This window comes from Buteo buteo, chromosome 20, assembly GCF_964188355.1.
Source record: "Buteo buteo chromosome 20, bButBut1.hap1.1, whole genome shotgun sequence".
NCBI lineage: Eukaryota > Metazoa > Chordata > Aves > Accipitriformes > Accipitridae > Buteo > Buteo buteo.
The window spans coordinates 10,479,426-10,496,700 of record NC_134190.1 but is presented as its reverse complement, the minus strand read 5'-3'; the positions used below and the strand labels follow the sequence as shown (position 1 = coordinate 10,496,700).

At 41.6% G+C, this 17,275-nt stretch overlaps 2 protein-coding genes across 8 annotated transcripts in view; one reads left to right on the top strand and one right to left on the bottom strand.

The window, feature by feature from the left end:
• Window positions 1-1,731: 1,731 nt before the first annotated feature.
• LOC142042506 (transmembrane protein 14C-like) lies at window positions 1,732-5,470 on the top strand. The gene is made up of 4 exons (XM_075052508.1): window positions 1,732-1,891; window positions 2,256-2,357; window positions 4,341-4,425; window positions 4,651-5,470. Exons 1-4 carry the CDS (start codon window positions 1,816-1,818, stop codon window positions 4,706-4,708), a joined length of 321 nt encoding a protein of 106 aa, XP_074908609.1. The 5' UTR covers window positions 1,732-1,815; the 3' UTR covers window positions 4,709-5,470.
• Window positions 5,471-6,174: 704 nt separating this feature from the next.
• Window positions 6,175-17,275, bottom strand: part of MAK (male germ cell associated kinase) — a 32,223-nt gene continuing 21,122 nt past the window's right edge. For 6 of the 7 annotated variants that reach the window (XM_075052502.1, XM_075052500.1, XM_075052501.1 and 3 more), the window contains 3 exons: window positions 15,526-15,600; window positions 12,663-12,791; window positions 6,175-9,406 (listed from right to left, as the gene is read on the bottom strand). In XM_075052502.1, the coding sequence (XP_074908603.1) occupies window positions 9,252-9,406; window positions 12,663-12,791; window positions 15,526-15,600 (359 nt within the window). In that variant the 3' untranslated portion in view covers window positions 6,175-9,251. The remainder of the gene's footprint in view (window positions 9,407-12,662; window positions 12,792-15,525; window positions 15,601-17,275) is intronic. The other variant, XM_075052507.1, reaches the window with a different exon arrangement.

The window sequence follows — 17,275 nt, the reverse complement described above, 5'->3', positions numbered from 1 at the left end:
GTGAAACAAGGACAGGAACAGGCTGCGCAGAGAGGCCATGCAGTCGCCATCCTCAGAGGAGCTCAGGACCCCACTGGACAAAGCCCTGAAGTCATGGCAAGTACATCTGCACAGGCTGTCATCGCTTTGGGATTAGGATTCATGCTTATGAATGAAAATTGTCAGTCCCCTTTCCTCAACCTTTGTGCAGTCCTAACATTAAGGATGTTTTTACATACTGTATCATGCTGTACCAGCACCTTCATGACCCTGCAAACTTCTGTGCCTGTTCTAGATGCTGCAATGCTTTTCCTCCATTCCCTAGCATCTCAGATGTTCAACATGTTAAAAATGAAAGGGAGAAGCAGCATGCATTCCTTTTTTGTCACTCCATATGTGAGGTAGGGAGGAGAGGACGTTTGGAGGAGCTAGCATTGCACCTTCTGTCAGTGGTAGGGAAGGGATGTCACCATTGCTTCACCCCTTGCTTGCTATCATCTTAGCCTGGGACAAATCTTGGACTCATCATCAGGATTTGTTTAACTGGTCTATTAATGCAGGTAGGTAGTCGTGCAAGACATGGAGTACTCTGTGGCTCTGCAGCATAGCAGTTGGGCTTGCAATGGGACGTATGAGCTGACAGGGCTGGTGCTTGCCAAGTCTCAAATTAAGCAGAACTTTCTCCTACAGGGTTTCAAAGTATCTGTCGGGTGTGGGAGTTGAGAGTTTCTCCCCGAGCTTTCATCTTCCTAAGGCACGCTCTTTCGTCAGGTCCAGCAGGCGCCGTCGGGTGCTGGTTTCCCACCCCACCGTACAGTTAATAGGAGAGCTGAGGCACCAGCTGGCTCCCAGGTCCGCAGGTCCGGCCGGGCTGGTGCAGTCTGCGCTCAGCGTGGGCCGACGAGCGGAGCTGCTGCAGACGGAGACCCCGCGGCCACGCGTTCCCCAGAGCCGGCCGACACCAGCTGCGGTTTCGGCCTCGCGCAACGCGCGCCGCCGCAGGCCTGCCGTTCCCCGCTGCGGATAACTCGCAGGTTTCCCTTGCGGCTGAGCACACCCAAAGACTTCCAAAAATCCCCTTCCCGCCCCTAGGAAGACGCGTGTTCCTGCAACGCCGGAGGTGTGCGCGCCAGCCGAAAAAAAGTACACAGCAGCCGGGCGGCAGGCGTGGGTCCGAGAAAAGCAGGAGAGAGCGCCGGGCCTCCTCGCCTTCACTGCGGGGCTTCAGCCTGCTGCCGCGAACCAGGCACCGGGGACTCTCCTGCTGTGTTATTAATTGGCAACAGACCAAATGAATCTCCGGTGATTAAAGCACCGCAGGACGGGGGTGCGCCGCGGCTTCCCTTGGCCGCCTCACGGCTTCCCTCGGCCGCCTCAGCCCGGGCCTCGGCCTCAGCCTCGGCCGCCTCACGGCTTCCCTCGCCCGCCTCAGCCCGGGCCTCGGCCTCGGCCCCTTCACGGCTTCCCTCGGCTGCCTCAGCCCGGGCCTCGGCCTCGGCCCCTTCACGGCTTCCCTCGCCCGCCTCAGCCCGGGCCTCGGCCTCAGCCTCGGCCCCTTCACGGCTTCCCTCGCCCGCCTCAGCCCGGGCCTCGGCCTCGGCCCCTTCACGGCTTCCCTCGCCCGCCTCAGCCCGGGCCTCGGCCTCGGCCCCGTCCAGGCCTCGCCTCAGCCTCCGCGCTGCCGCCGGCCGCGCAGGGCCGCTGCCCGTCTGCCCGTCACCGCCGCCGGGCGGGACCTCCGGGGAAGGCGGTACCGCCGCGGGGAGGGCGGCCCAAGGTCGGAGCGGGGGGCGGCGGGCGAGGCCGGGCGCTGACCGCGGCCTCCGCTGCCCGCAGATGGAATACGACTGGCTGGGCTTCGGCTACGCGGCGCTGGTGGCGGCGGGCGGCGTCGTCGGCTACGCCAAGGCAGGTAGGTGCCGCCGGTGAGCCCGGTGCTGCCCGCCGGCCGGCCCTCCTCCGCTCCGCCCGGCCCCGGCCCCGGCCCCGGCCCCGGCCCCGGCCCCGGCCCCGGCCTGCTCGGCGGGTGTGCGGGCGGGAGGGCTGCGCCGCTGCCCGGGCCGGCCTCGGGGGAGCCCGCCGAGGCGTGGGGAACGGTGCTCGGCCGAGCTCTGCCAAGTTCCTTGCTAATAAAAAAAACCTCCTCTGCGGTATCTTTTGTTTAGATGGGGCTTGGGGGTTTTCTTAGTAACGGAAACCTGCAAGTGCTTTTGTTTGGGTGGCAGACTAGCTTTATATGTGTTCTACTAACTGCTTTATCTTTCATTTTATCCAAGGCAGCGTCCCTTCTCTAGCTGCCGGGCTTCTCTTTGGTGGCTTAGCAGGACTAGGCGCTTACCAGCAGTCCAAAGATCCAAAGAATGTGTGGCTTTCCCTCGGTAAGTTTGCTCAGCACCCAAGTACTAAGCCTTACTGGTGGCAGTGGGAATAGTAACCTTTTTTCTAGCGCGTTTCAGCTGACCTGTGCCCTTTTTCTTTGTATAAATGTTGTAAGCGGTGGCAGGACCTCCTGCCCGCAGCCAGGAGGTATTTGTGTAAGAGCACGGTGCCCGCTTCTAAAAGCCAGGTTGTGCATCTTGAAGCCAGAGTTGGTGAGAAATATCTATATCTCCTCTGCCAGGTTAGATGCCATGTTAAACTAACGTAGACACAGGAAACATACGTGAAAAATGTTTGGTTGTGAAGCAGCATTTTTAGCCTATTGTCGTGGAATAAGCATTTTTGCAATAGTGACAGCACTGTGGCAAGCAGTATGTGGCTTTAGTTGGCACAAGCATCTCAGAAGAGCAGTATATGTTTTAATGCATCATATGCTTTGGAAGAAACAGTCTGAAGTATGTAAAAGAAAGGAGGCAATGATCTATTACGCTTCCTTGCAGTAGATGGGACAAGAAATTATAGGTTTAGCTTGCAGTTAACCCTTCAGGTGAAGAAGGATAAAATGACAGTGCAAAGTATTATAAAGCACTGGAAGAGACCAGGTGAACCTCAGGGACTTGCATCACGGCAGGACTTAAATAGCTGGTTAAACCAGTATCTGGCAGGAATTGATCTTGCCTTTGGGCACTAGGTTAGCCTAGATGACCTCCTGAGGTTCCTTCTAGTTCTGTAACTATGTCATAGTATTATTAGTGTTACGATACTATAGCATTACAGTGATTTAAGACTATTTGAAACCCATAGGACTTTTATCACGTAATGTGCTGAAAGGCTTTATGAAGCCCCTGGTAGATACTGCAGAGGACCAAACTGCCTTGTCAGTAAGGAATGAAATGTAAAACACAGCTCCATGTGAAGCAAAGCTTTCATTTGTGAACTGTTTCTTCCACTCCAGCATGCCATGGGAGTAGCTGTGCATCTCTGGCATGAGTGTTTAGGCAGCATCATGACAGAAAGATGGGCAGCTTCCATGTATCCTGATGTAGTGCATGTACTGCTTTCAAGTGGACCTCTTGAAAGCAGCATTGTGTCCCAGTCTAGTACAACTCTTTATTCGTCCATTCCTCCTCAGCCCTGCCGCAATACGCACTTGTGGCTCCTGCTGAGCTTTAGGTTGGTGACAGTACATCCACGGGTAGAAATCCAGAAAAAGAACCTTGACAGAATATCTTTAGAATATCTTTTGCCCTGTCTGATGCAAATGAACTTGAAGCTTTGGAGAAAGGTATACAACACCTCCACCTGCCTTTTTTCTTTGAAGAAACAATGGCCCTGTAATTTTTATGTTAATATTGATGGGATTTTTTTTCCAGATTTGGAGATTAAATAATTTGGAGTGATGTTTAAAATGTTAGTCACTTTTTCAGTTTGATCCCTTAGATTGCTTTTTGCTTGCTAATTCATATTTTCAAGTGGGCTTGTTTCATTCCTGGTTGTAGTATTTAGTGCCACCCTCCATTCACTTCAGAATGTCACAGGGAAATGGGAACTGTAATTATATTTGCTTCCCACACATAGTGAACTTTGTCACCATGCTAGCTTTCTGGCAGTTTTGAGCCTATCTGTATTTGAGAAAATAATCATTCTTCTGCAAATAAGGAGAAACTGAGGGAGAGTTAGTGATGTGCGCAGAGGATTGGAGGTTGTGGGCGATTAGCCAGTAGTCTCAACCCTGATGAGATCTACTCAATTCTGAGCAGTGGAGCATGCTTACCAAAGCTGCTGAAAAGCTTGCAACAGCTCTACTGTTTAACAAAAACAAGTAAAATGTTTGCATACACTTCCTTCCAGAGAGGAGGGAGGGGTTCCTGTCTGTAGGCGTGGGTGGGCCTGTTTAGTTGGCACTGCTGAATGTCCAAGCGTCGCAGTGCTGCGCTAGGATTTCTGTTTCAAATAGTTCTGACTGGGCTTCTTTTCAACAGTGGCGTCTGGAACCTTGTCTGCTGTTATGGGAATGAGATTTTACAACTCCAGGAAAGCAATGCCTGGGATAATTGCTGGTGCCAGGTAGTCACCTGTCTTTTGTTCCTGTCTGTATTTTTGAATAGGCATTTTATTTAACTTATTTGTGGATTATATTGTTTTAAAAATGTTATGTGGTAAGTTCTGTGAAAAAAGAAATCTTCTGGTGGAGTTCAGCTAAATGAAATCATGTCAATGTTCTTATTCTTTATGGGATTTTTGCCTTCATTTTTTTTTAATTTATTTTATAACAACCATTCTGTTCAACAGTTTACTGATGGTTGGACGGCTTGGATTGCAGATCATGGAAAAGCCTATTAAGTCATAAGTCTGCATCAAGTCACTTGAAGATATGTGATTGAGAAGCCTGAAAATGCAACTGCCTAAATGTGCTACACAAAAGTGGAAAAGGCACTGCTGTCTATGCATTGTATTTTTCATATCCTAATGCACGTGGGTTGTGTTTTTAAAGGACCGACATTGAGAGCCCTTGTTATATCTTCCAAAATGGTATTTGTCTTAACATTTCCTGCACTGTGAAGCAAGAAAATATGAGTATAGCATTAGTTTAGCTTCTGGTCCTGCAGCTTCCTGTAGGCAAAGACCTCTTGGCACTTGCATACATTGTTGCAGGATTGAAGCTTAAATGTACGTCTGGACTTATCATTCTAAAATCATCTATACCTCTAAAACAAGGGGAGAGGAATTGCCAATTTGTCATTAGTAATTAATATAACAAATGTGCTTATTAGTTACTTCTCTCTTTCCTTGCCAGTTTATCCAGTCATGATGTTTGTCAATCAGGGACTTTGTTCTCCCAGCACTGTCTGTTAGAACCTGGTGCCACAAAACACAATCACAGAGCAGACTGTCAAGATTCTGCTGTAATGCAATGAATGCAAACCTGTTACTTGCAATTACTTGTAAACAAAAGTGTCCAGCTAATTGTCATTCATTTCACTTTTACAGATGATTATTCATAAATCAAAAATATGATTTATTAGATAATGCTGAATTGTAGGCATAGCTCTTGGCATTTCATGAGAATTAAAATGCTATTCTAAATAAACCAACAAATTATTATTACAAACTTTCGTGTTCTACACAACTATTTCTTTAATCGTTCATCTGGATTGATACAGTTTGATGCCTTTCCTGCAGGGTGTCTGGATATATTTGCAAACATGAATTGTATAAATAATTCCTATTCCATTCCCTGAATCTGGTGAATTGTAAATGTAAAAATCCCATGAACTAGGGAGAGGTGTAAAGAAAAAAAGCATACAGACCACATATTTAAGACAAGCGTTATATTGGTAAGTTTCATGTTGTGTGTTGTTTTGGTTTTTTGTTTTTTGTTTTTTTTTTTTTTTGAGAGGAATCTTCTATTTTAGATTTGAAAAATGCTCTATGAAAGTTTAAAGACCAAAGGGCTCAGTTTATCAGTCTTTGTCCTCAGTTGATTCCCTTGATGCCTGAAATCATTCTAAATATAAACCTGCTGTGCAGAAATAATCCTGGGAGCTATGCATTGATGGTAATGTATCTCTTTTTTGGTCTCATTTAACTTATGTCCCTTTCTGCACAGGTCCTGAGCTTTGATTTCCTCAACCTTTCTTTGGTGGCTGGTACTGGGAGAGATGGAAGCAGTGGGGTTGATCCACTAGATTGGTGAGACTCTGCAGTTGCTCAGAGTTCTCTAAATAGCAGGCTAGTACCGTAGCAGGAGGATGACATTTTGTGATCTTTCTTCCTTCCCTCCTTCCTTGTTGCAGCAAAACAGGCAGGGCAGTGACCTTGCGTTGCCTGAGCAGGAGGCGCAGAGCTAGTCTGATAGCAGTAGCCAGGTTCTGCCAGCAGGGCAGTGGGTTGCCAGGCAAGTGGCAGGGATGAGGTCAAGCCAAGATGCCAAGTCAAGCAGGTTGGGTTCCAGATCAGCAGGGACATGGCCAGGCATGGACACAGCTGCAGCACAGCTCTGGCAAAGGCAAGGGTCTCAACAGCCTGGTCCCAGGCCATGCAAGTTGAGTCAGAGCTGGCTTGAGCACAGACAGTGAGATCTTTTGAGGGGCAACTCTACTTGGGGCACCTTCCTAGAGCCCTTATTCATCATCCTGCAGAGTTCAGCTTCAGGTGCTCACCCATATTTGCTTTTCCCTCTTACCTCCCTGTGTAGAAACAAGGGGTGTGCAGGACAGCAGATGGTCCTTTTAAGTGTCAAATCCCAGGCTGTGGACCCAGTGTTGGCGGACAGGTGTCTGAATGCCTTTGCTCTAGCTTGAAAAGGTTAATAAGCCAGACATTGGCATTTAAGACACTTCTCTTTAAACTACCATATGGGTTATTTACCTCTTCACATTGCTTTTGAAGCAGTTATCTTCTGTGGAAGTAAGCTGCAAACATAAATGCATCTCTTGCAATAAACCGAGAACAGCCACAATCCAGCAGTTTTCTAATTGTATAATGCTGGTCTCAAATCAGGTAACTTGCAAATTTGGGCTGCAGTTGTCCTTTAATTGAATAAAGACAATGGAAAGCAAAGGGAATTGGACTGATAAGCTTTTAAATTCTTAGACCAAAGTGTTAAGCCTTGCTGCTGTTTCATGAGCTTTGGAAAGCAGTAGCTTGAATTGAAAACTGCTGGTAGAACTCCTGATACCACTTCTCATGTTCGGGAGAAACAACAGTAATCCAGACAAAAGGCAGAGAGAAAAGCTTTAGCCTTATGTACTTTTTACCCCCTTGGAACTTTATTAGCATCTACTAAATTTCTTAAGCATTAGATGGCATTTCTGTACTAACAGTTCAATGTGTATCAATGAAATGACTGTACAAAGCCTATTAGTCTCTTATTACTTTTTTTCTTGCTGTTTGCAAGAATATCTTAACACTTGTCATGCTTTGATTATGGACAAGTAAAGGCTGTTATGGTTACGTCAAAGCCATTTCAATGTTCATTAGCATGTGGTAAGGACAGCATGTTTCTTCTAGCTCTATTTAGTGCCATAAATAGTACCTATTTATTTTTCTGCTCTAGGTGACTTACGGACATGTGAGCTATGGACACATTATTAGTTAATTCCTTGACCAGACTGTGATTTTAACTAAGTTACTGGCATCTTGTACTACAGATGAATGATTCATTTCTCATTTTTTTAAAATTAGAAAACCAGTGCATATATGCCTGTTATAGAAAGTCTGAGGTTGTCCTTCATTGCCATAGCCAGTTACAGATATATTCTCCAGATAAATTAAGATGCATTTAAATAGCATAGGTACATGTGTTAGTACTAAGGGAATGACAAATACTGAAGCCTAGACCAATGGCAATTGAATTAAACTCTCTAGTGCATTACTAACAAGATATCCCTATCCCTGTATAGCTCTTTCAGTACTAAAATGGTGTTTTCTTTGGGTGCAATTTTCATAACAGAATACTCGACTTTTTGGTACCACTGTTGTAGATTAAATTGATTTCCAGTAAGTTAACATAACCCATATATTACAGCACATTAGGTCAACAACAGGAATTTAAATTTTTATATGCAGTTATAAAAGCCATACAAATAAATTTCTTTCTTTTTTACAATGCTTAAAGTAATCATTAACAGCTTTACATCTTTAAAGAACATACTAATTTTGTACTTTAAAATGGCAGGTTTAATGTAACTACTAAGTCTAAAGCATCTATTCTAAATGTAGAAGTAGCCTAGCTCAACATCCTAAAACCAATTTATTGTACATTGCAAGGTCATTTGCAGAATATTACTATAAAACTTGGCATAAAAGCCAGGGAAAGTACTGAATGAGCATATAGACAGTGAGGTATTAAAGTTTGTGTGTGTTTTCAGGTAAGTTGGCCTTTAAGATCTAAACCAGAAAGCAATGTCTTTGAGGAACAGCCCAATATCCTCCCTCATGTAGCTTATTCAACTTCTGTACTTAAGTTTGATCACCCAATAAAGGTATGTAAAACCAGGAGTTTACTGATAATTTATGCCTTTCTGGCTAATTCACCATTAAAATGACTGACAAGACTGCAGTAATTCAGGCTCCTTAAAATGTCACTATGACATTCCCTTGACAGGACAGATATAAATCTTCACAGATCTTCAACCAAAAATGGACATAAGTTAATTATAACAGTAGAATCTAATTTTTAGGCTCTCTACAGCTTGGTGAGGTAGGTCTAGCATTCAGTACTTGTTTAGGTATTTTCCAATATTGCTTTATCATTCTATAGCCATATATGGGCCAAGGCTTTAGACCTTCCTTGTGTAGTATTTATCAGTAGATTGCTTATATTCTACTACCAGGAGTTAAGTTCATATTGCTATTATAAATATTTGCACATTACAGACCTTAGGTAACTCTTAGGTAGAAGTAAGTTCTGAAATCCTTGTAGGAGAGCGTGGTGTTCTTCACAAACCCTGATCTGTGCTTTCACTCTCATCTTTGTGGTAAGGAACCAGCCTAATAACCTGAAAGCCTGGTGCTGCTCTGCTTTAGTCCTGCTTTTAGCTGCTTGTGTGCTTCAAGCATATGCCAATAGTGGACGTTGCATTGGGCAAACAACTGTAACGGTTGTTTTAAGAGTATGAGGCTAGGAGACCCATCTATAGAAAAATGTCAAGTGAAGTCTACTTCTCAGTAGTTTTGGCAATATGTGTTACTCAATACTTCAATAAATCCTACTTTATAGCCAGTATTTTATGTGGTATTACATGTATTATACAGGTAATAGATCACAAGGTCTTCTTTTCTTTACTATTGCATAGTCTTAGGAAAAGTTATAGCAAATAGGCATTTCAGGTTTCCAGTGCAGGAGAATTGAACACAGCTCACATAGTATCTATAAAGGATGGTGTTTTCTATCTGTTTCCTCCATATTTGGCCACCCAGTCTGTTCTTCCATGTACTGGCTGAATTGTTGGTGGGCGAGTTAAAATACTCATGTTCTTTGCTGCTGAGTTGAAAGTAGGACCTGGTAACTGAGCACGAGCAGCTTTGGTTTTCCAGGAATAATCTGAAAGGAATAAGAATTCATAATTAATTATGTCTCAGAAGGTATTTTACTCCTTTACAGATAAAAGAATGAGAGCTTAAAGGTGACTTGTAGTACTCAAGGATGCTAACACAGCAGGATGCTTTGGTCTCTGATATGCTGTCCATGCTTGTTTCCAGATAAAGTTAATGTTTCCTATAGCTTGTATATCTTATTAGTAATTCTCATCTACTGGGTACTTGTTTTGCAGCAATCCCTTGAGAAAACATTGAGGCTGAAATTCAGAAAAACTAATGTGTATGTCTACAACTCTATCTCCTATTACAAAACTGCTACAGAATGGAAGTGTTCTTTCCTCTATCTCAAATATTTAAAAAAGCATGTAATTATAACATTGATAAACTTATTAAGACCCAAACAGCCTAGACTGAAGGACAGCTTCTGGAGATCCTCTTGTTCCTTTTGAGATTTTACGCCTTTTATTCCTCTCCTGCTTAGCTGAGAACTCCTGGTGTACCTGGTGGCAAGTCCTCTTCATCTCTATTTCATGTTTCTCTATTGATTTCATAAGATCTGTTCCAAGTCCGCAGGTTTTTTTATCCCTTAATATTGGCATTCACCTGGTCTCAGGCACTGGGTGTAGTGCACTACTGTCTTCCTGGCCTCCCTACTCAGATTTCCCCTTTCTGCATTTCAGATGATAGTAACTATTTCCTCAAGCTTCATGTGATTAAAGTAATTGTCCTGCTGCAGGGGCTGACAGCTCATGGTTTTCTTCATGTTCATCACCAATTCAGCCATTTTCCCAATCTTTAAAGTCAGTCATTTGGGACGTCTCTTATCCAGACTTCTGCTATACCTTACCATTGTTTCCTTAGCATTCCTAAAGTATATCCTGCCCCTTCCATTCCTACTTCCGTAGTTTAGTCTTCTTTTTATAGGTATTACTGATACCTTTTTTTTTTTTAATTTAAGATGTTATGGATAAAATAATTTTGTGTGTGCGTGGCTATGTATCATTCTGTTTCTTATGGAAAACCACCTATTTTTGGTGGTATTTTTTGAATTTTTGGTGGTATTTTTCAACAGTGGGTTGAACCTGTTAAGGAACAGGTGAGAATCAAGACATTTAAAAAGGGAGGAATCTCAAGGAACTGAAACTGGGGGTCAGGTCTCCACCTCTTTGAAAACTAATACTGTTCCTTTTTATTGTAGGCTGACATTCCCTATCTTTTACCAGCAAGTAGCATTCCAGCCTACCCTCTCTTGGCAATGAAGGTCACTTTTCTCAGGTCTTGGCATTTTCCTCAGAGAGACTGATCTTTTATACTACATTAAATTATTTAAATTATGGCATTAACAAATGAAGAGAGCAAAAACAATTAAGAGCATAACTTATTTCCATTTGGATAATACAAAGCAAAGGGTCACCAAAAATGTTAATTTCAAATATTGACAGATAGGAGATAAAACCTGCCATTTGCTTCATCCTTATCTCTCTTCCCATGCAAGTCTGCAGAGTTTAGGCTAAATATGAGGGATTTAAGCAATAGGATTCTTGCTCTTCTACAGGACATGGAAGAGTCTCTTAATTGACCTCCATCTGCCAGCCTTTCAGACTTTCACTACACATTTTCCATTTCTAATTACAGATTAACAGTGAATTTATTTCCCTTTGGATCACCATACGTAATTCCTTTTCATTCTCACTATTCACAGCAGTCTAGAGATAGCTGCAGATTTTGTCCTCCTGTGAACTTCTTGATCCATGCACTGTGACAAATCAAAACTCTCGCTGTTGCGTTTCAGCAGTGAGTTGATAAGATAATGAAGTGCAGCTCCAGCCTTCCCTGGTGGGCTTGTGATGAACTCAGACTATGTGTACATTTAAGCATATTTTATATATGAGTGCCATATCCTTCCTTCCCTCCCTCTCCTTCTCAGAAGTCACCTGTTCCCCTTAGGAACTTGCAAGTAACTCAAAAGAGCAAGTCAGCAAAAAGACAACATCATTAAGCAGGACCATATCAGATCGGTCTGCCATAGGCCTTTTAGTTAAACAGTTCGTAACTAGTTTAGGGCCTTGCTATTTCCTCTGAAGTAACTAGAGAAGCGTGCTGTTGGGTTTGGATGACAGCTCTAAAGCTTCACGTACAGACCAGTTTCTCCTGCATCGTGAATACTTCTGTTCATCTTCTCTGAATTGGAAACATGTCAGTGAAGAAGGTGCTCAGAATGTCATCCATACCATAGAGGATCCAAGGTAACAGTTACATTCAGAACAGAGTTCACATTGTTTTTAACTGATGAATGGAACAGTCTTTTAATGTGTTTGTTAATATAATGTACAGCTACATCATTACTATATCATAGCTATTAAGAACTGGTCATTTGTATTCTCATTTGGCTTTTACCTTCTACAGTGTAGCAACATTGAAAGTTTCACTTCACAAAGCACTCATGGGTACAAGACTAGTATCATCTCTGTATCCACAGACTTACATAGCTGACACAGTAAGATGAAGACACAGTGAAAAACTGCCTTACATGACCACTGCAGAAACCACAGGGCCAGTAAATAAGAGAAAATAATTTTGATTTACTGCTTATACCATATCTGTAACATTATTTGTGAATTTGCTAAGTTGCTTGCTGAAGTTCTTTGCCTTTTTTGAAATTGAGGCCACTGTAAGCATGGATCAGCATCATTCAATTGCATTAAGTGACATTAAACTGATTAAAGACCCACACAAGACAGCCCCAAGCTACACAAAAGTCACTGTCAAGAAAATTCTTCCAAATCCACTCAAATATAAGACTTTTTTTAAAACTTGAATTTATCTATTTTGCATACTTACTAGTTGGTGACTGTATCAGTTCCTGCTAGCTACATAAATCATGGATTTTTGTGTCCAGTCTACATGACCATTTACTGTAGAGTTGTAGGGTTACGTATTTTTACAATTCTGCTTAGCCGTTCACCACTAATGAACAGTAGTTTAGCAAATGGTTCAAACCTTCTAGAATTACAAAAGGTTTGCACCTTTATTTTCTCTTTTTACCTAACAAATAATAGTAGCAATAGTTTCTCTAGCTATCAGGACTGCCTCTAGACACCTACATTCATTTCACTTATGTTAAGAACAATTTATGCTCAAGAATTTTATTTATAAAACTTGAGGAAAACCTTACTAAGGGTTAATAAGTCTTTCAGGAAGCATGGGAAATGAACATTTTTCTTTGTCTCAGATATGTGTAGTAAAAGGATGTTTCTTACCTGATACAGGTGCACCAAGAGGAGCTAGCTGTATCCGTTGTCCAGCTGATCCAACTTCTTTTTTATGAAAGGAAGGGATATATACTCCTGATGGGTTGTAAGTAGCACCACTTACAATGCCAGGATTTCCTGTTGACATTATGGAGTTTTAGTATTTTCATTTAGATTCAAAAAACCTTGCCTACTTTTTATAGTCACTTCAAAATATATTTGCAGTACCACAAGAGTACTAAGTAGGAGTGTTCTTTAAAAACTCCCTAGTGCTTGTCTGTTGGAAGAAAATACATATTCATTGTTTGCTTTGTATATTAGCTGGACCCTTTACAGCACTTAACAGGCTTGCTAAATTGCAGATCCAGTACATCTGATCTGCAGTTCAGCAGGAATAAAGACAACAGAGCAGGATGAACATTTCATTAGTACCTTCATTAAACTTAAACCATATAGAAAGGTTTACACTGAGTTTGAGAGAAAGGTAGGATCTTACCTTTTGCTTACAGCTACTTGCTTTACTGGAAGCTCATTTAAGTGCTTCAGTATATGAAAACTAGTGCTCAACAGTACTCCTGTTCAACATGTTTGGCCTAAATCTATCTGAAGTAATGGAGCCAAACTTCTCTTGTGGGAAGTGGTGCATGACTTGAAGTTGACTCGGCCGGTTCCACAGTTAAAGGCCTGCTATGAAAGTCAGACCTAATTACCCTCTTTTTTCAACCCCGGTTATAATTCTATTGTGCCTAGTTTTGGTCCAGATCTTTCTTTAAAGCAGTGCTACCTTGGGAAGGTTGACATAACCATCCTCATGTGGAAGCTGAGAAACATTGAGCATTTACAGACAAAATTAGTACTGAAATTATTGTCCAATGCCAGAGGGATCTGTTACAATACTTAGACTCCCTGCTCCAAGGAAATTTCTTACCTTCTCTATGTCTGTCATCACTTGGGACAGTGTTAAGACCATGCTGGCACAATGTCCAGAGAGAAATGCTTTTCTCTAGTGATGTGGTTCTATATTCAGTAGTATTAAATTTGTGAATTACAAGGCCATACACAGTAGTTTTAATTTGATCTTTATCAAGTGTGAGCATTTTTATATTAATATTCAGCATGGTTTCAATGGTAGTTTCAGTAAAACATGCAATATCTGATTTGACAGTTTTTCTGTATCCTAAACACCTGGCTTCAGTACAATCCCAAAACATTCCTCTTCACACAAACACTCCCAGTCCTCTGTGATAATTTCAGAGCTCAGGGCAGAGGATCTATAAGCTGCAAAATTGGTCATGTACAAACTCCAAAAGGTATCCTCAGCTAGTTACAGCTGTGTTCGGTCATTGCATATGTCCCTGTTCAGGAGCATTAACAAAAAGCATTCAGCTAACTCAGTTTTGCCAGTCTCCCCAAACTGTCACTTCTGTCAGTTCTGCAGATAGTTAAATCTCTTTGTGGCTTCCTTGTTTCCAGTTGATGCCAGTCTCCAGTACAGTAAAGAATGACACAAAAGTCCTGGTGAAAAATACAACTTTAATAAAGTATTCTAATTAAAATTTAACTTTCTTGTAGTCTTTAAGTTGTTCTTCCTTTTCAGGAATTTGCCTGAAAAACAAAACAACACAGTTTTAGTGGTTTGTTCACCTGCCTGTGCACATACACACACATATTCTATTATTCCCCTAGTTCCTAATTATTTCACTGGGAGTGGTTCATACCTCTGACAGTTCAGTAATATTCCTTAAAATTCTGAGGTCTGAAAATAAGAACATGACAGGCCTCAACTAATATAACCTCAAAAAGACTACTTCTGTCTGCTTCTTATCTACAGCTCAGCAAAGCTGCCTATCTGTCAAAAATTGCTCACCATTTTTTGGTTCTCCTTACCTCTCAGTGTCCAACATCCTTTATGAACCCTTCTGCAGGAAATGGAAGAGTGCAGCCAGGAGGAACAGTCTAGGTGAAACAGAGGGGTCTGGAGGGGTGATATTCTGTTGGATGAGAACAAGGGAAGGAAGAAATAAAAAGTTCAATATAACAGAATAACTACAAATAAATAAATAAAAAATCTTATTGAAAAGCACAATTCCTTACCTCTGACCACTACTGTGCAAAAGTTGCTATAGAAGTATTCATCCATCATGCATCCAGGAGGTCTGGCAGCAGGTGTGTAAGCAAGCACTCATGGCCATGTCAGCAAGTGCGAGCATGGCCCAGGCTGTATCCCCTACCTCAAACAACACGCACCTGATTCTTCATAAAGGATAAAAGTCCTTGAGTTGTTTGAGCTGGGTGGCAAGTTCAAAAAACTCTATGAATAGTCGCAATGAGACATACCACACAGGCAGGACACACCAGAGGGGCCAGAAACTCAGGGGGAGGTGAAACATTCCAGCAGCTTTACAACACTCCCAGCGAGCAGTGTGTTTAGACACTAACTAGGCTGCCTGGAAACCTGAGTTTCCACCCTCTTACACTAAGGTAACTTCACCAAAATCAATGCAACTACAGCGCTGTAAAATCAGTGTTACAGATAGAGAATCAAAAATGCAGTCAATGGTGCAAGTCCCAAGTGCTATTACGAACAAGCAGTCCTTCAGGAGAGATGCATATGCTTCTTCACGATCGCTTCTTCACCATTATCCAGCAACAATGCAGTGACATGCTGTGGATTATAATTAGGGTAATAAAATATTCTCTGTTTTTTAAAGCACAGTAAGTGCTAAGAGTCCAGCAAGGTTTGACAAAACAGATTACAACTGAAAATGAAGTATATGATTGTCTGGAATCTGCATAAGTGCACTTTTTACAAGAAAATGTAAAACAAAACAGGAAATGTGCAAAGAACCAGGCTATAATTGCTATAAATTACCTTTTGGATCCTCTAATTTTTCATTCAACCTTTCTTTGCATGATAGCTTTTCAATAGGTATGATTAAGTTCTCATCTGTAGACAAGGAAAATGAAAGGAAGAAAAAGATGGAAAGACAGAACTTTAGAAAAAGTGTATGAAGAACATGGCTAGGTGATGTAAAAGAAGTGAGGGAAAACAAAGCAAGAAAGAATAAATACCTGACATTTTTGTAACTATAATGTCTCATTCCTATGTTTTCTCAAGCAGGAAATGTTACTCTAACAATTTACTTTACAAGGTCCTTTCTAATAATGGAATAAAAATGTCATTTACCAACAATGCAATCACATTCCAGTCACACAAATACATAGATCACAAGTTTAAGCACTCAGGCATATCTGCAAATTTGACTGATCATAACCTTACAATTCTTCATAAATAAAGCATTTATAACTATTTGCTCTTATCTTGTTTCACCTTAGAGCAATGTTGTGGATGAGATAAAAAAAAAACCCAACACTTAAATAAACTAAACATAGTTACTTAAACAGTAAACAGCACAGTGTCAAGTTTCAGTTGTGTCAATATGACAACAGATTATTTACAGGTGTTGTGTTTTCGTGCTCAGTGCACCAGCCATCCTGGTTTCATGTGTGTCTGTCTTAAATGTTGTTGCCTCCCCAGTATATGAAACATCACATGCAATTTAAGATACTGATGGAAATAATACCAAGTATTTTCAAACATACAAAAATGATCAGGTTTAGAGGTTTTTTTAAACTTTCGGTAGATATCTAAAGCAAGCCAGTAAAACAACAACAGGATTTTTACCATTAGCATTCATCTTAATTTTATTTTCAGTGCAATTCAGTAGGAACACGTCTAGCTTATTGATGCATGCTTTTGGAAACAGCTCTTTGCTTTTTTGTGCCTAATTCTCTTGCAAGACTATCATTAATTACTTCTGAGGCACACAGATACTGTATTTCAGAAAACAAAAAGGTACATATGATGATTGCTTAAAAAAGTCTGTTCTATTCCATCAAAATTCTGGTAGGTGCTGTTATTTTTCCACTTCCTAAAATCTTTCATATAATTTCAGATGAACAACTTGCAGCTCGCCTGACTTTCAGAGGGAAAATCAGGTTTGTTGACACTGGAGAATGGCTATTAAAGTTCTATTAAAAAGGGGTGCAGCATCTGTATGTAAACAAACCTTCTGAAGTTCTTTCTGTACAAGCATGTAAGGCTTGGCAGTTTATTGGGATTAAAGTATTTGGGAGTGACTCATGCTAGCTGGACAATGACTGCAAAGTTGTTAACAAGGTAACTTCCCATAACAAGGTGATGGGACTGTGTACTTAAAGTGTAGGGCTTGGTGGTCAGAAGACAGATTTTAGTCTTGAGACTGATGCTTTCCTCAATGAAATCTTAGATAAGCTGTTTAACTAGTCTTAGTCTTCACTCTACAAAATACTGATAATAATGTTCTTCACAAAATGTAGTACCAAAAGGCACCTTACTGGAGGTTCCTTGCTGATGATAAGGGTACTTTTCATGCAGCAAAGTATTTAGGACAAGGCTAGCAGATTGTTAGAAGACATGTTTAGAATATTAGGCAGAACTTTTATTACATGAGCACACCACCCACTATCTTGTTTTCACATGTGAGACTGCTGTTTGATAGTGTTCCACGGCACGCTGACCAGGCAGTAATGAGGTCAAACTATTTGCTTAAATTAACACAGTAAAATAGTGGTCTAAGAGG